This window comes from Coccinella septempunctata, chromosome 5 (genome assembly GCF_907165205.1).
Source record: "Coccinella septempunctata chromosome 5, icCocSept1.1, whole genome shotgun sequence".
Classification (NCBI taxonomy): Eukaryota; Metazoa; Arthropoda; class Insecta; order Coleoptera; family Coccinellidae; genus Coccinella; species Coccinella septempunctata.
Window position 1 is genome coordinate 23,182,219 of NC_058193.1, and position 23,942 is coordinate 23,206,160.

The 23,942-nt window shown below is 33.8% G+C and overlaps 1 protein-coding gene across 4 annotated transcripts in view; it reads left to right on the forward strand.

Annotated features, from left to right (window-relative positions):
- The window catches only part of LOC123313350 (casein kinase I), a 47,901-nt gene that overhangs the window by 8,744 nt on the left and 15,215 nt on the right, over positions 1-23,942 (forward strand). For all 4 annotated transcript variants that reach the window (XM_044898207.1, XM_044898208.1, XM_044898210.1 and 1 more), the window contains exons 3-4: positions 20,079-20,205; positions 20,867-21,018. In XM_044898207.1, coding sequence (XP_044754142.1) covers positions 20,079-20,205; positions 20,867-21,018 — 279 coding nt within the window. The remainder of the gene's footprint in view (positions 1-20,078; positions 20,206-20,866; positions 21,019-23,942) is intronic.

Below are 23,942 nucleotides of genomic sequence, written 5' to 3' on the forward strand. Positions count from 1 at the left end.
CAACTCCAGGCTTTAGCCCGAGGTTTAGCCATCCCAAGCAAGAAATTCTAAATTCTAAAGACAACCATACTTATCATACATCATTGGATAGCTCGGAAAGAATAAGTACTCTCCAATGATAAAAGGGGAAAATATTGTAAATTTTTATTATTTCGTAAAATTTGTAATGCATGATCAATCATCTCTTTAATGTCGGCATTCAGTGGTACAAGTGAATTCTTCAAGAATTGTGAAGAGTGTTTCCCTATGCTTTGGACATTCTTTAGTTATTTTTCTCATAATCGTGTCTGATTACAATAGATTTTGGTCTATTGCCATTAACAATATATTTCTTTGGTCTCGTATTTCAATTTTCATCGAAATAAAATATCCATTTCTTCTAGCTTCTCCTAATGTCATTGTGAGGAACTCTAACAAGCTGTTGAATGATGTATCACAAGTAGGGGTTGATTTTGTGGTTTACGGTGCCTAAATCGTACCTCTTATAATTTTGGAGACATGGCAAGTTTCTGAAAACTCACGCTGTATATCTCGATCAGATCTATATGACAAATGTTTTTGCAGAGGTTGCAACTCACTTCCATAATTGTCAAAACAAAGAATCATCAAAAACTACTGGTAAAATTTATGAAATTTATCACAAAAACCTGGTACCCTTCGAAAATGAATTTAGCTAAAAGCTTCACGCATCCAAATTATTAGGATGAAAATTGAGAAAAATCATTCAATATACCATCGGAGCTACAATTTTGTCGTATGTTACACAATATAAAACTTCTATCGCGTGACTTCACCTCAGTTGATTTTCAAGTCAAGAACTTACGAAATTTGTAGGCTTCACAATTAACATCCTAAGACGATGGCTTCTTTACGTTGTCTTTTAAACTTCTACAATAGGGAATACTCCTTCTGACGAAAACGATGTATTTTTCATGAAATATATCTTTGAAACATTTTGAAATAACCATTTCAACCGTTTCCCCAAAAAAAAATATTTTAAGTACTTAAATATGGGATTTTTATGGTCGGTTGCTGTTGAGGCTCGCCAGTGAGTACACGCCTTATGATGGCTGTATATCAACAGCTGTTATTTTATAAACAAGACATTGTTCCTTTTATTTTCTAGTAGGCGCTGTTGCCAAATAGTAAACTTGAAACGAAGCGATTTAAATTTTATAACCTCATATTTGAAGAATGATTTTGAATAGTTTTCGAAGTGCATTTGAAAAATTCATGCATGAAACTCATAATTATTCAGTTTACACTTGCATATGCTGTGATAACCCAAATTGAGAAGAATTCCCCATTGTAGTGAAATATGAAAGGTGATTGTTTTTAGTGAAGGTTTGGAAGATTTCGGTGATTTTGAAAATAATGAACTTCATATAAAAAAAATGCCGCTTTTTTATTTTGTCTAAGGTGGTTTATAAGATTGGTAAGAAACCCGGCACTGATCTGTTATACACCAAATCTGAAAGGTAATTGTATAATGATCCAAATTACATACATAACAAACGAATAGATCGGATGTGAAATTTAACGTTGCAGCATTCGACGAGATCGTATCTATTTATTGTACACGCTAGTCGATCTTAACCAAGTTGGCGTAAGGAGTAGTTTCAAGTTAACGAACATTATTTGCAAGAAGCCCGCTTACTACTTCTCTGTTCAATTGTTAAAATGTTCCTTCACTTCTTCTGTACTAATTTATTAAGGAATATTTTTGATTTTTTCGCAATTTACGGTATATGGCTCATTTTTTCCAATGTTGAAAAATGTTCCGTTAAGCGAAATCGACCTGTTTCTAACACGTTAATTTGTCAGACGGTTTCAGAATAAAATTTTCGGGGACACCGACGTTGAGTATAAAATCGATTCGTTTACTCTTGCAATCCAAGGTTTCAATGGTATTGTTTATCATTATTCAAAGATAAACGTGAGCAATACGCGGAATTTCTTCATAATTTTTTTCTTGACCTCCATGAAATTCAGTCGTACATGAAAACAGTATAAATGGAAAGTAATGATCATCGAATCCGAAAATTTGCATTAGAAATAGTGGTTTTTTTCCCCAAGTTGTTGATGAAAGTACATACGTCCCTAAATATTTTTTCGAAAGATTACAGTGTTATTCCAAAGTCATATTGGGATTATTTAAATGAAAAACAATTTCACAATCTGTCATTATGTCAACCGAGATGTCAACCGAGGTTGTGTTGCAAATGTGCAAATAATATGCAGTTAAAGTAACTTCTGAGGCAGTTATAGCTCAGGTTTCCTTTATAAATGTCTGCTGAGGCATACTTCGTATACCAATGGCTAATGACATACGAAAAAAATTCCTTTCATTTACAAAATATAGATTTTGGTGTGATGTACAGTTTGGGATATTTCTAAGAAGTTTTTTCAGTTTTGATAACGGTTATCCTTAAATATTATGAGAATAATAGAATTTTGTGTAAAATTAGTGAAGGAACACGTTCATACAGTATGTCGGCTTGAACAGAAACTTCTTCAAAAGAAAATATATATTTTCTGATGACTCAATCATTCTTCTTCAACTGGGTTTCTATCTATAACTCGAGAAGTTTCTCTTCGAGCTATCGAGATTAATAAAATGTTTCTACACTATCCTCATATCGGCTTCACAACTCTATGACCGTATCCACCGTTTCATTAAACAGATAAAGATTAAATTCTCAAACCGCCTTTATTCCATAGAAGTTCTACGCTATGTTCAAGAATTTAATCGTTTAATGAAACGGTGCATACGGCCATAAAAGTAAAGCTAATCCTCCCGTCCCTTGTTCTCCTTTTGTGAAGAAAATGAACTTCTGTATCAGGTGTGTCTGGTGGATGTTAAAAAGGAAGGAAATGAATATATATCAATCTGTGAAACGCTGCTTACGGCAGGTACGCGTTCTGATGGAAAAATAGGGTAGCCGCAAAATTGATTCTTCTAAATGTCGAGATCAACATATACACCTCCGCGCGAACACAACAAAGAAAACACTTGGCACTTTGATGGGTTCACGCCTATTCGTATTAGAGGTGAAGAAAGCAGTCTATTTTTGGAATACACTCGAAATAATAACAGTTGCTGCGTTGTTTTTTTCCTTTTCATTCAGATCGAAAAACATCAAGAAGTTTTCGTCGATCGCTTTTGCGTCATGTTCCCAGGAATGCACATACTTTTTGAACGCATAAAAAATCGCTGAAGGTTCATTAATTTGACGTGAATTTATCGACGATGAAAAATTTATTGTAGGATTCCTCGTAGAATTCATTGGACTATGTGCATTATTTTGGATTTTTTTGAATAACTGACTTCGTATCATTATATTCCTTATGTTTCCTGGATCCTTATACTATCTATGCCATCTTTCTCTTGGATACACCATACGGTGTGTTTGGAAAGGTTAGACATGTTTTAACAGGATGTCAAAAAGATCAAGGTCTTGAAAGGGCATACAAATAACTATATAAAATATTCAAGATGGCTGAGCTACAACCCATAGAATTCCGACAGAATTTCATCAAATTTCAAGTACAGGGTGGGCAAAATTCCATGGGATTGAATTGCAGCTCTGTAATCGTAAGAGCTAGGGAAAAATGGATGGCACGTTTTAGACCTCGATTTTCAAAAGATTGTTAATGGCCAAAACCTCATCCCTCCATCTTCTTTTGTTTTCTAGTTATAAGTGAAAACACTTTTTTCATGTGGAATGCACTGGCGTAGTCAAAGATTTTTTTTCACTCCGCCACTTCTGAGATATAGTGATAACTTTAATTTTTGCAAATATTATGAAAACACCCTGTGATATTTTTACATATTCTAGTTCCATATTTTTTTCTGATTCAGAATATATAAAATACGTCATATCTTTGATTGTTCTTCCAATAAAGAACTCAAAAACTAGTTCGGTCTAGTTGGCAGGTCATTTCATTGGCAATATGATAATGAACTTTATGCTCCTAAACTCTGTCAGGTTATTAAATGACACAGGCTTTGCCTTTAGTGGATTTCCTTAGGTTTATTATTCAGATATTAAAATTGTCACAACCTTGTAGATTTCAAAGAATAAATCTCATTATTATTACTAATATGAGAGACTTTGAAGATCACTTTCATTCCGGATATTTGAAAGGATGAAAAATTATCTAATACTAGCTGACCCGGCAAACCTAGTTTTGCCATTTAAATTATTTCTAGGGTAGATAATAATAACTAACTCATCGTGATTGTGTGATTTATCTTACATCAATAATCCTTATATTATAATAGAATGAAAAAGATTTCATTTTCGTTTCAATTCAGTCTACTTTTTGTCAGGCAACCCAAAATATATTCAAACATCATAATTGAAAAATTGTTAAACATAGTATGATTATAAAATTATTCTATAATATGTTATTTACTCGTTACTTCTGATCGAAAATTTTAAATTTTCGATTTACTCTATATAACTTAACTTTTTGTCCAAATGTCGAAAACCTATAAGTACTCTATGATTACTCGATTGGTCGTAAGAAAAAGGAATGCCTTTTTTTCTGTTCTGTACAATTTTTTTTGGGAATATTTTGTTATATAAACCTTGCCCTAACAATAATAAACACAACAAAAAAAGAATTGTCCAATTTGGTGCGATCGTTTGAACAATAAAGCATTTTGAAGTAAACCATAGATCCTCTTTTATTAATATAGATGAATGAAATTTTATAAACCTGGATTCAACTGAATATGTTCCGAAACCTTATCAACTAGTATACTTCATTCAATTTTATTTTAGCAGTCGGTTGGCCATGGAAATTTGACACATTTCACTCTGTATAGTACGAAAATGTGGGGTTATGAAGCTTGTCAAAACATTTTTGGGTTTTAAATCAACGCTATGTTGCCCGTTCTACGTAAAAGTTTCTGTTATTACGTATTTTATCACAATGTCGAATCTCTTCGGAAAATATGTGACGAATTGAAGTTTATACAAAATGTTTGAAGGCATACCAAATCCAGTTATTTGCATGGAAAATAAAAGAGATCAGTATAATATCATAATATGTACTAGCTTGAGGAGAGTTAATGTTCGTTATCTTCTTTGGCTTACATCATTTGTAGATTTCAAAAATATTAACCCGAAGATGAAATGCATATGATGCAGTTGTTGGGAATGGGTATCTCCCGAAGGAATTAACAGATAATTACAAAATGTTAAATTCTTCAACAAAAATCATCTTGCATCAATATATAAGTAAAAGGAATCAAAAGGCAGTTTCAAGTTAAGATGCAAAACTTCACCGTTGAACAAAAATTTCACATGAATAAACAAGTAACAGGGCAACTTGCGCGTATTTGTGGCTATTCATCTTAATACATTGAGTAATAATAATAATTAGGTATTTATTAGTACCTTAAGACATTTACATTGTATAGGACAAGTCAAATGAAAAATAGAAAAATCCATTTTAGGGAACTTATTCTCCGATGATATTTATCGAAAATCCTATAGTAAATTTTTCGCATTACTTAATAAAAAATTCTCAAATGCCACCACTTTTTTGGGTCTCCCAATAGAAGGAAATTATTTGTCATCCTCTTCATTCACAATCTTTCTGATTGTGGAAATATTCAGCTGAAATATAAGTCGTTTAGATTCAGATGAAACATTATATAAATTCTCTTACATTGAATATGTTCGCTACCGTCTGACGTATTGTGGATTTTAGAATATCAGGGTATAACTATTTGAATGAGCGGACCTGAATTCTAAATAGCACTTCCTGAAACCCTGTCTCTTTTTTCAATCACTTTCGACATTTTCGAATTTTCGTAATAAAAATTGATATTAGTTGTGGCAACGGCGTTATGACATTAACGACATTTCATGAGTGCCAACCTTACTTCGTTCTAGTTACAAAAACTTGAGAAAATTATTTCATGGCCAACCGACTGCTAAAATAAATTTGAATGAAGTATAGATAATCTAAATACATACCAGTACCATAGCCTTTTCAAACACCTTCACAAATAAGGCTGTGCCACTACTAGTAGAGGTTAATTGGTAAATATGAAGTAGTCTAAAAATTCTCATAATTTCCTCATTTTCCGAGCATCTTCTCGAATATCCGGAATGAAAGTGATCTCCAAAATCTCTCAAAAACTGACACAACATAAGAGCATAAAGTTCATTATCATAGTTTCAATGAAAATAACCTGCCAACTTGACCGAACTAGTTTTTGAGTTTTTTTATTGGAAGAACAATTAGAGATACGACTTTGAATCAGAAAAAAATATGGGACTGGAATATGTAAAAATAACATTGAGTTTATATTTAAAAAAATGAAAGTTACCACTGGGGTGGCGGACTGAAAAAATCAGCCACTGCATTTTACATGAGAAAGTGTCTGTAGCATGTAATATTTGTTTTTTGATATCACTGATACTTTACGAAATAAAGGCACCACTACGAAAAGCCGAAAAATGAATTTTCACTCATAACTTGAAAACAAGATAGAGGGATGCGGTTTTGTCCATTAACAATCTTTTGAAAATCGAGGTCGGAAACACCCATTTTTCCCTAGCTCTTACGGTTACAGAGCTTGTCATTCAGTGCTATCGAATTTTGCCCACAAACATAAACAAATGGCTAGACAATAATTCAGTACATGCGGGTCTATTTGATTAGTTGCATTTTTTTATTATTTTTTTATTTATTATTTCAGGTTTTACATTCAATTCATTCAACAGTTCGTTAACACGTTCCTTTTAACATTCAACTCGTCATTTTGTCATTGACCATAACTTATTTCATATCTGATCCGGACCGTCCAGGTAAGAGCAAAGTTTTGGAAATGCATCCAACCACCTAATTATTTTTTTTTAAAACCCGCATTTCGTCTGTAATGTCGTTTCTGGGTAATTTTTTCAACCTAGTTCATTGTTCCATACTTCCATGCCTAAGTTCCTATCTTAGATTTGAAATATGCCCGTATATTTCAGAATTCACTTTTCTCATGAATTATGTATGCAATTTGTTACTCGAAAACGAAGGTGAAGAAAGTAAATTCATTGTCGACAACGCTCCGTTTGTTAATTCATTTTGAAGTTTATAAGAAAACGAGAACATAAACAAAATCTCCTAGATCGGTATCAGTCACCGTTAGTTTAGAAACCGTCTCCGTTAATGGTATAGAATAGACGAAATTACATATATGTAGTTTGTGTATAATTATGACTAATTTTATCCGCACAAAAATGTATGTGTTCATACAAATTTTCAATGGCTGTATAGTTGGTATACGATTTTTTAGTCAGTGTGTGCTTAGCAGGATTTCCAAAAAAATCTAATTGATCGGTTTTTGCCGATTCAAATCAGAATATCTGATTCAGATTTAATTCATAATTTTTTTTGCTTTTTTCAATATGTATTTTCATATTCTGAAAAATGGAAGTAGAGATTTTTTTCAACAATTTTAATGTAAATCATTTGATAATTTTCGCCCAATGACAATGGGGTAGTTGATGTTTTTGAGCATCAACATGACTTTTTCCTAGGCTAATGATTGATGAAATATGAAAGAACGTATCAAGCGAACATTTTAGAACAATCAAGATTTTAATTTCAGATATTAAATCATAAATTACATAATGTCGCACATAAAAAGCCAAATGTTTTCGATAACACTTCAAGTGGTCATTGACCTCAAAATGCTTGAAAAAAGTAAAAATTCGAATCCAAAAAAATGGTTGATTAAAAATCCAATGACCAAATCATGGTCAGCCAACTAGAAGTCTATCTATTCGTGGAACAAAAAAAAATTTACTACCCTCCACCCCTGGTAAAGGATGCTTGATAAACCACCAATATTTTTTTTTGTTCCTAGAATTGCAGAATGCAACACAATTTCATATCTATCTATTTTCTAAGAAAAGAATTTAATTTCTTTTCAGATGCCATCTTTAGGCAGCTATTCATTTACACCCTGTCTATTACACTCGATATTACATAAACATGTCCGCGGGTATAACTGAAACTTTCAAATCTACTGATTACAGAAAATCTACTGAAATGGTGAAATCTAGAAAAGTTGAAGTAGGCAAAGTACAAACCTGTCACTGAACAAAATGTAGGACCAGCTGATTCAGTAGCCTACCATATTTTTCTACTTAATAAGACTAAATTTACAATTTAAACTCGAATTAGGTTTTTGCTTGGCTCTAGTACAAAATTGCCAAAATTTTTCCGACTCTTGATTCATATACCTATTGAAAACAATCGTTTTTCTTGCTTCAGACATAGATGGTCCTGTTGAAATATGGCAGTATTTCTAATACGAATGAAATGTTGATAATATTTGGAATATACTGTTTGCTCAAAAAAATAACATACATTATCTCGAATTTATTTTTAGACCATTTTTCGAGTGTTGTTTTCACGTCTAATCAGTATTGTGGCTTTTCCTTTCAGTTTGAAAATTTCACAGAAATAAATAATTGTGTATTGAGTTTTATCCGGTTATCACAAAAATAATGTTCATCCTCTTTTTATTTGAATAGTAAATTTTTTTCGAGTCGATTAGAAAGCACAAACATTTTCCCAGAAGGTTTGGTGAGTCAGAATCTCTCTTAGTCAATTCATAGGGTTTTTCCGTTGATTTATATTATACCCTGTTTCTTAGCTTAGTCAGAGGACATTCCATAGGGCCTAGACAATAACAATGAAATTCATGTGTATATGGGGTCTTCTAAGAAAAGTGAATTGAGTTCAATTCTTTGCTCGATTCTTCGTTTGTATTACTTCAAACAATCTATCTTTCGAATTTAGATTATCTTTTGTTTAAAATTCTCAATTATTTCTCTATTTTCCCAAGAGCCTCAATTAACAAAATAGAAGATTTGACGAAAAATGAACTACGTGTAAAATTTCATATTTGCTTCGTCGGCTATTTAGACACAAAAGGCCCGTTTGATTTTATAAATTTTTTGTGTTCTCTATTTGGAGTTTTATTATTTGAAAGAGTCATTATGCACCTAAGTGTAAAAAAAAATTGTATTTGTTATTGGTAGGATGCTACATCCTCTTAAACCGTTTTTTTTTGTCATTTCTGATTTCACAGTTGTTTCAGCACTCCACCAATTTCTCAGATGAATATGTATCTGATATATTTCTAGTCTATCATTTCGTTGACATCGTATCTCAAGCTCTATACCAGTTGTTCATAAAACAAGCTTATGCTTTGTGACTTTATGCTGTAATTAACGGTTATCATTGACGTTTATTTTTTATCTACTCTTTATCGTCGGTGCGGTCCCGTTCGCCAGGCTGTCTAGATCAACGTATACATCCTCTCCCCGCAGACGAAAACAAAGTAAAACCTTGAGTGATAACTGTGCTATTTTCTCGTCTTGGTCGTTCATGAAATGGGGGATATACTGGCTTATGCACTCACGCCAGACAAGGCTGCCAAAATCACGGTTCATTATTAACTGGCGACTTTTGATTTTTTGATTATTTTTTCTTCATTAGCATTAAGTAAATTACCAAATTAGTCGCATGGTGTCTTGAGACCTCAGAAAAAATGATGAAAAGGTGTGTAACTACTAAATAAAGTGTGTATTATTGGAAATTGAAGTTCCTAATTGAAATTAAATACAAGAAAAAAAACAGCACATTTAACTACAATTCAAATATGTTAACTTCTTAACTCCATAAAAACTAAAAATTTTTGGATAGGTTGAGATCAATGTGAAAAAAAATGAGCAGAAAGGACATTGCAAGTTTACACAATTATTGTTTTTTTATGGCATAGGCATTGTCTTTTATTATTCTTACAAACACCGAGTTACCTCGGGTATAAAAAGTGTTGTTGTGGCTGGTTTTAATGTTAGCTCATATTTAATTTTATAATGAATTATAAAGCTTTTAGTTCTGCCTTGAATTGGTTAACATATTACAATTATTCAATCTATAAAAAATGCCTTTTCTATTTCTTGTGTCAGTAACTTTTTATGCTTGGAATTTGTGTATAGAGTAGGTCAGATGAGAAAATATTTCGAAAAAATAAGCGAAAAAATATATAAGTACCCATATGAAGTAAGGAAGCAGTATCATGCCCAGGCTTCTTGAAACACCCTGTGTGAATAAAAAAAATTTTTTGATTCAATTTGAATTATACAACCATTCTATGACATCTTGTCTCAGCACAGTGTTAAAAAAAACAATAAGGGGTCTTTAATCAATCAACCTGTACAGGGTAGATAAAATTCGATGGGATTGAATGGCAGCTTTGTAACCGTAGAGCTAGGGAAAAATGAATGGAACGTTTCCTACCTAGATTTTCGAAAGATGGGTGATTGACGAAACCTCATCCCTTCATCTTCTTTTGTTTTCAAGAGACAAATGAAAACTCATTTGTCGGCACTTTGAATTGGTGCCACTATTTTGTGAAGTTCCAGTGATATGGAAACATAAATTTAACATTCTACAGACTAGAGTACAGTGGCGTAGTCATAGATTTTTTTCAGTCCTTCACTTCAGTGATATAGTAGAAACTTTTATATTTTGAATATAAACCGTATATTTTTTTACATATTCCAGTTCCATATTTTTTTTTCTGATTTAAAATATATAATAAACGTCTTGTCTCTAATTGTTCTTCAAATAAAAAAACTCGAAAACTAGTTCAGTCAAGTTGGCAGGTTATTTTCATTGATAATATGATATATGTTCGCTACTTAGTTGATATATTATGTTTTGATGCATTTTAAGTTACTACCTTTAGGATCTTCTATGTTGTTTCAGGTTATGAGAGACTTTGAGGATCACTTTCATTCCAGATATTCGAAAAGATGAAAAATTTTCCAATATGGGGAATGCATAACTTTCAGGAAATTTTTTGAACCTGAATTCAAATGAATATGTTCAGAAACCTTTTCAACTAGTAGTATAATCTATATACTACTTCGACAGCTTTTTCAAACACCTTCACAAATAAAGACGGCTGTACTAGTACTAAAGTATAGGTAAATATGAAGTACTCACGAAAATTCCCGTTATTTTCTCATTTTACGAGCATGTTTTCAAATAACCGAAATGGGAAACAATGGGAAAAACCTGCTTACTTGACCAAACCAGTTTTTGAGTTTTTTTTATTGGAAGAACAATAGGGAATACTCCTGCTGACAAAAATGATGTAATTTTTATGAAATATCTTTGAAACGTTACACTTTGAAATAACTATTTCAACCGTTTCCCAAAAAAAATTATTTTGAGTAGGTACTTAAAAATGAAAAATAAAAATGGGTCTTTAAAATTTAAAGCGTTTCGTTTCTATTGCACAAGTTGGCAACATCGACTGAAATATGCGTTGATAATAAAGGAGAACAAATACAATATCTTGATGAGATAGACAAAGATAGCTGTCTATGAAGTCTGCGACGAACGAGGAAGGTCGTAAAATTTTATGGGATTTTTATGGCCGGTTGCTGTTGAGGCTCGCCAGTGAGTACGCGCCTTATGATGGCTGTATATCAACACCTGTTATTTTATAAACAAGCCATTGTTCTGGTTATTTTCTAGTAGGCGCTGTTGACAAATCGTAAACTAGAAACGAAGCGATTTAAATTTTAAAACCTCATTCGAAGAATGATTTTGAATAGTTTCCGCGGTGCATTTGGAAAGTTCATCACTTGAACTTTACGAAATAGAGGCACCAAGTCAAAGAGTAGAAAAACGAGTTTTCACTTATAACTTGAAAACAAAAATAGATAGAGGTTTTGGCCATTTTCTTTTGAAAATCGAGGTCGGAAACGTGCCATCCATTTTTCCCTAGAATTTACAGAGCTTCCATTCAATCCAAATGGAATTTCTTAAAATGAAGGTGCCTATCTTTGTACCGAATTTCGTCGAATTAACTCTTTGATTTCCGAGGAAAATCCTTCATTTCTTCATTTTTCACAAGTCCTCATGAAATGGCTCTGAATCGCGGTAGGCTAAAACGGCGTCGAAACCCGTTCAGTGAAAGTACGACTTGATCAGTTGGATGCAAACTAGGTACCGCCTTCCTTCGACCGGGCAGTCTACCTATCTCGTTGCCTCTTCGCGACGGACGCCCCCGCCGTTATGCTAAACGGTAAATTCAATGACCGATTCGCAGTGTCGCCGAGACCGTTTTGTCGGAAATCACGCATATACAGAGAAAATCCCACCCGATGCCAGAAATGGCTTATCGGGAGTGAAACGTCGATATTTCACAAATAGGATTTGATGTATTCCAAAGTAGCTTCTTCGATCTCCTTTATTTCGTCGTTCGCCATCTCATAAATATCAAATTTAATAGTGTTCCTCACCTGAGAGATGTTCGAATCGGTGACCTTACGATTATTAGGTCAAAGCTCTGAGCTCCGCGCGCTGGAATACTATGTAAGCTGCAGTCAAGTCGTTAGGTGACTGAAATCGGTAGATGGGGGAAAAATTGCTGAAGAATTTTTCTCTACGGATCAATTTTTTTTTTGCGGTGCCAAATCCGAGAAACATGCTATCGACTAGATTCGGATCTAGTACAGAATTTAAAATACATAATTCAAAATCTCGGCAAAAGACACTCAATATTATCACCAAAGGAATAAAAACAGGACCGCATTTCGGAAAAAATTACAAAAAATATGAATTCGTCCGGTTCCTACTATCTTGTGACAAGTGTGCCATGCAAAGTGGAAATTGAATTCCTCAGAATTTGTCTAGTTTTTCATGGCAATAACGAAATTTCTGTGAGGGATGTAAAAAATATAGATTTTGGAGCTTGAAAGAAAAATCATGCTATTCTGAGTACTGCCCTGAGAATATTGATATTTCATGAGCCGTTTGAAAGAGCTTTCTGAAGTGAACAAACCCATAAAATTTGATCGAAATCGGACCTTGCAATCCAGAGTTAAGGCTGATTCATGCTAGACCGTGTCGGAGCCGGGCCGGGACCGACTCCGGGCCGTTGCAATGGGTCGCCACTCTGAAAACACGGGCACGGCACGTGTCCCAACCGGTGTAGTGTGGATGGGTCAATTGAAATTGCTCATATAATTCTTTTACCGTGTCCCGTCCGGGTCCCGGCCCGGACCCGACACGGTCTAGCATGAATCAGCCTTTATGGCTATCGCAAATTTAGGCCAATGTAATCACCGCGTATCTCTGAAACTAATAGCCTTAGGACAAAACAAGCAAGGTGTTTGTAAGGCTTGGATGTCCTGCATTAACCATTAGGTTATGGCCAACGACTCATGAAACACCCTGTATAACTTTTGCCTTCTGTCAGGCACTTGGCATGTCATTTCGCAATATAATATCAACACAATTCTACCAATTCAATATGTCCGAATAGAAACAAAACTACCTATAATCACACATACACTTAATGGTATTAGGTGCTTGGCCTAACATCACCTACGCCCATGGAGTGTTATTGTTATGGGATAACCTTGGAATTTCATAAAATTTAGAAATTTATAATTAATAATAAACATTCATCTTAAAGAACACCTACCTGAGGAATGTAACACCAGAATTTTTATTTCTTGATGTTAGATAATAAGTAACCTCAAGATGCACAACTAACCATTTTTTCCGATATTATAATATTATCTAGTACTATTGAAAACGTATATAACACTGACTCCACTGGATAAAATACCAAATATTCACGCCAAAATATCCGAAATACTCATTTCCAGCAAATTCCAAGACTCCAAATTAAGTTAAAGATGTTTGAATCATACGCATTATGTTGTAGGCCCACGTCACGTCAGATTACTCGTACGCCACGTCAGAAAAATTTTCGTACAAAATTCTATGTGAAGGTGCCTACAGATTACTCTGACGTGACGTGGGCCCACGTCATAATGCGCGTGATTCAAACATCTAACATAGGAGTTTGCGCGAAAGTGCTCAAATTGATCTGACGTGATGTTAGACGTGCATTCCTATGTCACGTTAGAACAATTTGATAATAAATTTTTTAATCATGCGCATTATGAAGTGGGCCCACGTCAGGTCAGAGAAATCTGTAGGCACCTTAGAACGTAACTTTGTTCATTTGACTTCCACGTCTGCCACTTACCAAACCAAAACTTGGAAGACCAACATGGGGCGTTTCTGTCGCCAATACCCGTGACATTTATTCGATAAAGCTCCTTCCTGTTATTCCATGTTCTAAGACCTAACCAAAATGGAAGCCGATGAAATTTCGCACAAAATATGAATCAAATCAAGAAGATATAGAAAGGAGGCGTAATTCAATTCAAAGCCGATTGGAAGGGTGATGACGTAGGAGGTAGCAAAGTCAAGCTCAACTGAAAGAACTCGGTTAGTTCGCAGTGGCGTATCGTAGACAATGGTTAAAGTTATAACGAAGATTATTCAAAACAATTTTTATTCGAAAACGTTTTTTATTCAATGAATAAATCTCAGAAAAACATTCGATGTATTCGATGCGTGGCGTAAAATGAATACATTTTTATATCTCCTACGTTTTCGTATTGAAAATTGATGTGACAATGATGTCAAAGTCAACTATCATAATTGGCGACACTCCATTTTGATGACAACAAATGCTTATTTTCCATTCCTTATATCTATGTTCCAAGCATGCTAACATGGCGACGTTTGTCAGTTAGTTTCTCAGAAAGTCAGTTTTTTGGATTAACAATGAATTGAAAGAGATTTCAGGTGTGGTTCCGTTGATACAAATTTCAATTTCATACCTATATGTTCAATTACAATTGAATGTTAACTGTTCATAACAAATTGGCGCCCAACGTAAGGCGAATTAAGATTTAGAAATATAGAAGCCAGAAGTAAACCCATGATTGCGGAGAAAGAATATATTCCTGTTCAGTTGCTCTATCTATACGAAGCCATTGAAAAACAACCTGAGGTGTAGAAAACAATGACGTATTTCGAAATAATGTTTTTGTGATATTATGATAGCTGCAGTTCATTACGCTATAATAACCAGTTAGCGGATGACTTTATTTTTTTGTTCAGAATGAGGAGTGACAATTAAAACGAAATATTCTTGGCCTTTCAATTTTATCAGCGACAACTTAAGAAAAATTCTCATTTCTGTCACCCCATATCTCAGAATGTTTTTGGACATTACGAATTTGCTCCTACATTTTTTTGCATTTTCAGTAAAGACCCTGTAATGTGCATTACATGTTTCCATCAAAACACTATTAGTAATAGTTAATAGTTTTAAGATGGTAGAAAAATTTAAGCTCCTTTGAAAAAGCCAATTAGAAAAAATAACAAATTGCATCCGAAATGAATGAGTCGCATAAAGATGTTTACGACGAAACGCAATGTTTCATCTGTTTGTGCATCGCCGTCGACCTCGATCAAAAACTTGACCTGTTAAAATTCGCACATCATCCTATTGAATGAAGCAGCTCGATCTTCATTTCTATCCTCTACCGAAAAACAAAGAATCATCCGGTCATCGGTCATCGAACGAAAGGTGTTTCGGTATCCTATGGCCGGGAACAGGAAAGCGCGCTCGCAGCACCAGGTTCTTGCTGCTTGCTGCACATGTCACGACGAGTCGAGAAGCATCGGTGACTAACTGATTCGACCGAGTTCGGTGACCTTGCCTCCGATAGCGCCCATGTGGGTACGTGCGTCGGCCTGTCGGTCTCCTATGATGTACTAGCGCCGTTCTGGGGACCTGGGTCTGTCGTCATTACCTGGAATCGAAGAAGTGGCGTTCTTTACGATACGAAATCTACATTTCCGGGAAGGCTGGAAATACTGGAAATTCCTTATTGAAGACGCAGCCAGCTAACAGAGAGTAAGACAAGCTAGGTGGATTGTTGGGATAGTTTGAGAACCCCTTTGCGCCAAAGAAACGAAAATAACGTTTTCTTTACAAATTAAAACAAACTCAAAAGGACGCTGGATGACGAACAAAAATCATCTCGAGCGTAAAACGATGGAAAGCGAATCGAGATATTATGCTGAATCGAGGCATCGTAGGGTAGGCAGATAGCTGTCTGCCGGGCCTCTGCCTACTCTGCGAAGTATTAAGCCAATAAAATGATTTCAGTTTTGGGCGAACATTTATAAGTGTTATGTATTCAGCACGATTATGAAAAGTATGAATACGACAATAATTCGTTTTAAGTAACAAGGATCTCTTGAAATTTCTTATGTGAAACTATCTGATATTAGTGAAAAAACATGAGTAAAGTTTAAACAAATTAGTCTAATTGTATTCTCCCCATAAACATTTATAGGATCAGGCCGGGCAGGAACAGCAGATGGTACCTGAACGAGCGCTCGCTAGGAAAGTTCGACGCTTTCGTCTTCGTCGAGATGAGCGTATTTGTATTTTGTCTACGGACGGACTAAATGATGAGTGATTTGAATTGAAACAGCGTATTTGAAAGAAATTTCATAATCCATACATATACCTGGTTTTTCGGATTTCTATGAAATAGATTGAGAGCTATGTAATGTTTTGAATTTCTCTACTTGCTATTCTTGTTTTTCTAATATACTAGTGTATTTCCAAGGTTAAAATGGTATATGTACCTAATGCTTGGAAAAACTTCAGTGTCATACTTCCGGGGGTGACCCTTATTGTGAAAACCTTAAATGGCTTCATCTTTTTAAGATATATGCATGTATAGGGTGGGCAAATTTCGATGTTTCACCACTACAGCTTTTAAACCAGAGGAGATAGACAAAATCTCATACCCCATTCTTATTCTCTTCTTTTCTGAGAAACTAACAAGAGTAAGAGTAGTAGTCATTTTTGGCCACCTTTTGTTTTCGAGTTATAAGCGAAAACTGGAAAAATGGCGATTTCGAAATAAATTTATATCTCCGCTAATACTGATGATAGAGCCCTGAAATTAAAACATTATACAGGCACTTTTTCAAGTAGAATCCAGTGGCGTACTTGCCTTTTTAGCAGGATTTTTGATTAAGAAGCTATGACCCAATGTTATGTTTTTTGAAAGGGAACACTAGTTTTCTGTGCAATTTTTTGAAAGCTTAATTTTTACTGATTTAAATATATAACATCATATGGTTTGTATCAATGTGAATAATAAAAAATGGCCAAAAACCTTTCTTCTCAATATTTCTATGGTTTCTACTTTTGATGAGAATAGAAAAATGTAGCATCTTATGATTATCACAGTCTCTTGCTATTAGTCCTTTCATTTCTATGCTTCTTACTCAATTTCTCCAAGACTCAAATTTCGTGAAAATTGGTAAAAAGCATAGAAAGAATAACATTGCCGGAAGCAGACTGCTCTTATTATAGGAAGCTCTATTTTTCTGTGCTCGTCAAAAGTTGAAACCATAGAAATATTGAGAAAAAAGGTTTTTGACCATTTTCTGTTATTTATATTGATACTAATCGTATGATGTTTTCGAAATCAGTAAAAAATAAGCTTTCAAAAAATTGCACAGAAATAAGTGTTCCCATTCAAAAAAATATAACTTTGGGTCATAGCTTCGTAATTAAAAATCCTGATAAAAAGGCAAGCACGCCACTGGATTCTACTTAAAAAAGTGCCTGTTTAATATTTTAATTTCAGAGCTCTATCATCAGTATTAGCCGAGATATAAATTTATTTCGAAATCGCCATTTTTCCAATTTTTGCTTATAACTGGAAAACAAAAGAAGGTGGCCAAAAATGACTACTACTCTTGTTAGTTTCTCAGAAAAAGAGGACGAGAATGGGGTATCAGATTTTATCTATCTCCCCTGGTATAAAAGCTGTAGAGCTAAAACATCGAAATTTGCCCACCCTGTACCAGTCAAGATTCATCCTGTTTATTAGGGGTTGAATAATATGGAGTCTTGATAAATGATCCTAAAGGGCATCGAAACATATTTTCATTTTGGAGATACCAGATATTATTAAGGTTCACGAAATGTTATTAAAAATTGAGAATGACTGCCAATTTCGAAATCCTATGTTTTTGGTGAGTATGGATAATAATACAACGCCCACTGCGATGTTACCATTGTTAATAAAGACTCCGCATATTTCAATGGGGAACTGAAAGCCTTCAAATTGAAGAGAATTTAAATTTTATTATGAAAGTGGCTGTTAGGCTTGTAATGTGAATTAGCATAAGTGTATGGATTTAGCAGTAAATAGTTTCATTTCTCCTTCGAAACTAAGTGGTGTTCTACGTTTCAAAAACAAAGCCCAGATAGCACAGAACATTTCTTAGCTTTCTAGACGAAATCGATAGAAGTACCCTGCTTCAATGGCCTAGCTACAAATTTCTAGAAGTAAAACGATGTGGATTAGAAGCGTAACGAAGAACTGGCATGATAATCAGGCATACAACTACATTGTTAGACGAAAGGGGGGAGCTGAGCATTAACAGGATTGATTTCCATGAAATTAGAACACGCCGGATTAAACGGGAATACAGCTTGGTCACGAAAGCGCCGACGAGCGCCCCTGCCACGGCCGTGTGTGGGGTTGCGACGGAAGTTGGTGGCAGTGTTGCCGGAAGCGTCGAAATAAAAAGTACATTTATCATATTATGAAAAAAGTACGAAACCTACAAAACCCCCAGGTCTACTATAAGAGAATCTCAGGATCTATTGCAATCCGGATTCCGATCCTAACATTCGGAATTTAACCTCACAAAATCGGTCAAGTTAATAGGGAATTGTTTTAATATGAACAAATTGAAGCGCTGATAATACAAAAGAATTTTTATTTTTAGATAACCATTCGATGTCATTTCAGTTTTTTTTAAATTCTTGTTCACTTTTCAACTCAATAGGCAATGAACATATAAGTATACATAGAGTAACGTCCAGTTTCATAATCAAATTTAAAGTCGCTTAAAGCTTCCTTCACTCATTTTTAGTAGGGTTAAAGGAAGCTTTAAAATTAAAGGTACTTTAGGTTTGATTATGAAACCGACCGTAAGAGAAATAGTCAAAGTTTATGCCCATTAATTTTAAACTGAATAAGACCCGTTTGCACCAAACATACTTAGTGTTAAGTGTCCCTTAAAATGAACCCCTAACTTAAATTACGTTGCATCAGCTGTTAACTGACATTTAAATGGCTTAAAGCTAACCTTAAATTTAAGTGCTCCTGTAATGACCACTTGAATATTTGAGAGCGAGATTCTATCCTAAAATATTTTATTGAACTGGCTGCACAACATTTTTTATGGATTTTGAAAATTGAATGAATTCATTACTGAATACCAAGCCTTTTCTTTTGCCTTTATTGTAATGCCATCAGTCTTTTTATTTTCAATGTTGTGTCACAAATCATACTATAGTTGGCAACAAACTCTTTGCTTTTGTTGAGAAGTTGAGTGCCCTTTGTAGATTACCACCACCTGCTTGGCAATCATTCACTGTATTCGTACTAACAAGGACAATCAGGACATTTTCTTCACGTTCCTCTTCAACATTAATAAAACAAATTCACACAAGACCCTACAAAGAAAGTGTTGTACTTACTAAACTTAGGTACCTTTTATTTGACAATTAATAATTCTAATTCAACAACAAAAAGTTGTTATTCTTCGATAATATTATAATAATATACTTGACACTGACTGACAGGGCAATAAAGTTAGGTTAATGAAATGACAACGATCATCGGCAACCGGCCAACCAATGAAATGGCTTTATTGGACTAGGATGAAGTTGCACCAAAATAAAAAACTGAAATATCACTAGATATAAAAACTTAAGGGCCCCTTACTTAGGATTCTGGTAAGCCACAGTAATGCAACTGGGAATAAAATTAAGCGTCCATTAACTTTAAACGACGCTTAGTTAAGTACTCCTTTTAAGGGGTATTGGTGCAAACGCTGTATTATATAAAATACATGAGCAATGAAATATCTAATGAAGATACCTATTCTTCAGTTATTACTAATCCTTTGAATATATTGCGGTGAATTTTTTTCGAATATAATGTTTTAAATCCTATTTTCATAACGCTAGTAAAGGATTTGTTTCGAAATTCGGCTGTAATGAATAACTGTTATTTTTCTGATATTTATCTAAGACACTTCTGTTGTTTCAGGTACTATGGCCAAGAGAGAGAATTTAACGTCCTCGTTATGGACCTACTGGGTCCTTCACTCGAAGATCTCTTCAACTTCTGTTCACGTCGTTTCACCATAAAAACTGTACTCATGTTGGCTGATCAGGTAATTTAAGAAAATAAGCTAAAGGGTTTTTGATGAAAAATTTAATAAATTCTACAAAAAAATGTTTTTGGAGCATTTCAAAATGAGTGATTGGTCGAAGAAAGGGAACCTCATTTTGTTTGAAAATCAATCGGAATGTTTGTAAGCCCTCTATCAATAAGGTTAATTATTTGTTAGATACAGGGAAAAAATCGGGCGCTCTTTCTGGACGACCACTGTGTTTTCATCGCAATTTAAGCCAAAGAATCGTTAGATATAGATATATAGATATGAAAGATTCACTCCTAAAGTGTATGTCATTGACCTCAAATTAAAAATACGAATTTGATACCTATACTCATTTCATTCCTATAATAAAAAAGGGCGAAAAAATTCCATCAGTGACCAAATCATTCTGGCACAAAAGTTGGGGTTGTCAACTATTCTCCAGCCCTTATGAAGGGTGCATTACAAAGTTCCCAATTCTAATTATATGTAAGTTGCGTGATTCAAAATGAGCATTCGAGCATTTTTCTACAAATTAGTAAATACTGAAGATATGAATTTTGTGGGTTACTTTTCTTACTTATCTCTATAAAAATTCTTCTATGCACTGTATTCTGCCTTTGTAAATGTGAAAGGTTTGGGGAAACATGAAGAACTACACGATTTTTTTCTGCAGATGATTGGACGCATGGAGTATGTTCATTGCAAATCATTCATACACAGGGATATAAAGCCCGATAATTTCCTTATGGGAATCGGACGCCACTGCAATAAGTTGTTCCTCATCGATTTTGGATTAGCCAAAAAATTCAGGGATCCTAGAACACGGTGAGTATGAAGGGAATTGTTTTTTTGTCCATAAGTTACGGTTTTTATGTTTTCCCGTTAAATCATTGTTAGGATGGCTTCTAATGTTAACACATTCGATAGTGCCTGTGGTAACAAGAATTCATTCACCTCGTACTTTATTATTTTGGATAAATATGCAGGGTGAGCCTTCATTCAAAAAACAGTTACTTTTGAAATATCTTGTCTGAAGTTCTTTATGAGGGATATAAATAGATATACTTTCATAACTTTGAAAGACAAGGTTCGAAACAAATTAAAAATATATACATATAATAATTTCGGGAATTGTCCACCACACTCCTCAAGGGCTAAAAAAAGTGAGTATTTGAATCATAAAATGCACGTGGTATTTATCATACTTTTGGTCGAAATATCTTACTGAAATAAAAAACTTATCATCCCGAATATATTCAGCTTATCTTGTAGTATTTTTCGATTAGTTAGATCGATGTTTATTTCTGAAACCAACCATTTTCAATTCATCAAAAATTGCATATGTTAGGGAAGAATTCTTCTGTTTTTATGCTTTTTGAATTTCGAATATGGCGGTCTCGAATATTTACATGTTACGTGATACAGTTTATACATATCGTCTGAAACGATAGGTGTTTTCATATATCTATTTAAAATGTTTTTCACTATTTTTTTCAATTTATCATTATTTCTCCCACATATTTTAGGCATCCGAGGTAAAAGCCCCCATAAAAACTCGGAAAATGAGTTATATGAATAAACTTCATTGCTTGACCCCAATCAAAATTACATTTGGAAGAGGTTAGTACAGAAATATTCACTTATTATCGTTTCACTTCAGAAATCCGTTAAGTAATTGAAAAATTCAGTGCCTAGTGGTATATCTGTCCTGTATCCACATTTGAATAGGGATATTTTCGACAGACAGAAAGGCAAATGAAAAAGTTTTATTTTAAAACATTGAGGGTAATAGAAGTTAGGACTCACCCTGTATAAATTAGGGAAAATTCTAAAATAAGCAGAACATTGGTTTGATAATCTTAAAAAAGAAATATGAATAAAGGAATCTCGGGTAAATTTTATGAAAACTATACTCAAATTCAGCAAAGATTATTTTAAAATTTTTTGGCGGAATCGAGGGCTGAATTCGAAAATTTTTTTGGAACGGCTGGATTTAAATTTTTCTGGTTGTGTTTAGACACCAGATTAATGTTAATAATTTTCTCGACCAAATTCTTTTGGTTCATCAAATTCAATAATATATAGGTACATAATAAACTTCTTGAATCGAGTAAGACCAAAAGCGATGAATATTCATAAGAAAAGTTAATTACTTTCTTAATTTTCGAAATAATTTTACTATCCCATTAATAATGATCCGAGCGAGCCTTGTACCCGAAACATTCAGATTTGTAAGGTATACAAATTATTTTATTTCTCCATTTTTTCGTATTATTCACTATTGTTGAGGTTATTGATCACTATATCATTTTTGCACCCAATCAATTATGATGATGATGAAAAGTCTATTTAAGGTTTGCCATCATAGTCGAATCGAAACCGTCTGTCCACAATCGTTGATTCATCGTCGGTCATTGCTGCTGAAATTTATTAACATTTTGTCGAGTCCGTTATGTCTCGGATTACAATCAATCCAGATTAACGAAACAATAAACGAATGAGTTCGAAATAAATGACTAATTCTTATTTTCTCTACAACATGAGCGTACTTTTTCACTGTACCCTAGAGAGTTTTTAAAAATTCCCTTTTGATGGTTTAACCCTGTTATATAATAGTTGTGGAGAAATTTAACATGCTCACTTATTATCACGATAGGTAACCTTTAAATAAATTGGGGCTATAAATCTGCCTATGAATAGCAAAGTATCTTGCAAGAACGTTCTATAAGTTTTAATGTCCCATTTAAAGTTATGTTGGTTTTCATCTGTTCATTCATTGTTTGGCATTAATTGATATAAATGAAATGCTGTTGGATGTGCTATAATTAATAATTAATTAATTAATGAAAAAATTACAAAAATTCATAATAATGAACAACAAATAGAGCGTTGACTAGGACACAAAAGTATGTGGCGATCTGCTATACATCAAAGGTGTTATTTCTGTGCAATACGTTGTTTTGAATTAATAAACTCAGTTGAATTTGTACAATATATACCAATATACCATCATCACATTTCAGTTCTTTACATATTTATGGAATTTTCAGAATCACACTGAAAAAAACCTTACAGGGTATACAAAACCTGTATGCTAGCCCGTCAGTATACATAATTTCTTTTTGCTTCTTTTGATTTCCTTATGATATAGTCTCTTCATGACACAATATACAAATTGATTAATGAATGAGCAGAACACTCACAGCAGGTTTAATAAAAATTGAACTTTCAAAACAACAATTTGACAGTCACTCGATTCCCGGTAACGGGATACAGCAATGAATGAATGAATGAATGAAATCGAAATCAATAAAACCTCTGCATTTCTGAATATTTTCAAGGAGTATCAGTTGAGAATCATTGAATGGACAATGATGATGAATGAAAATGACAACGAAAATGTTTTCCACTTCGGAGCACTGAAAATAAAAATCAATGAATGACCGAGTCATATGTTTCCAGTTTTAATACTTACATTTCCATTTTCCTTATTAAAGTAAAAAAAAATTAATTTCGGAAAATCCATTTTATTTGATCTACAGTTTTTCACGCTGCAATATATTTCGAACGATATTTAGAGGTTTTCACCAAGAAATTAGACAAGAAATCCAATAATCAGCAACTACAGCGAGCTAGGTAACAAAAGGCGGTACGATAATCGAAACATTCAAAACCTCTTTCATCAAATTGGAGATCTGAAATCTTTCAAAATTTCATGTTTCTGCAAAGGAAATTAATATTTGAACCAG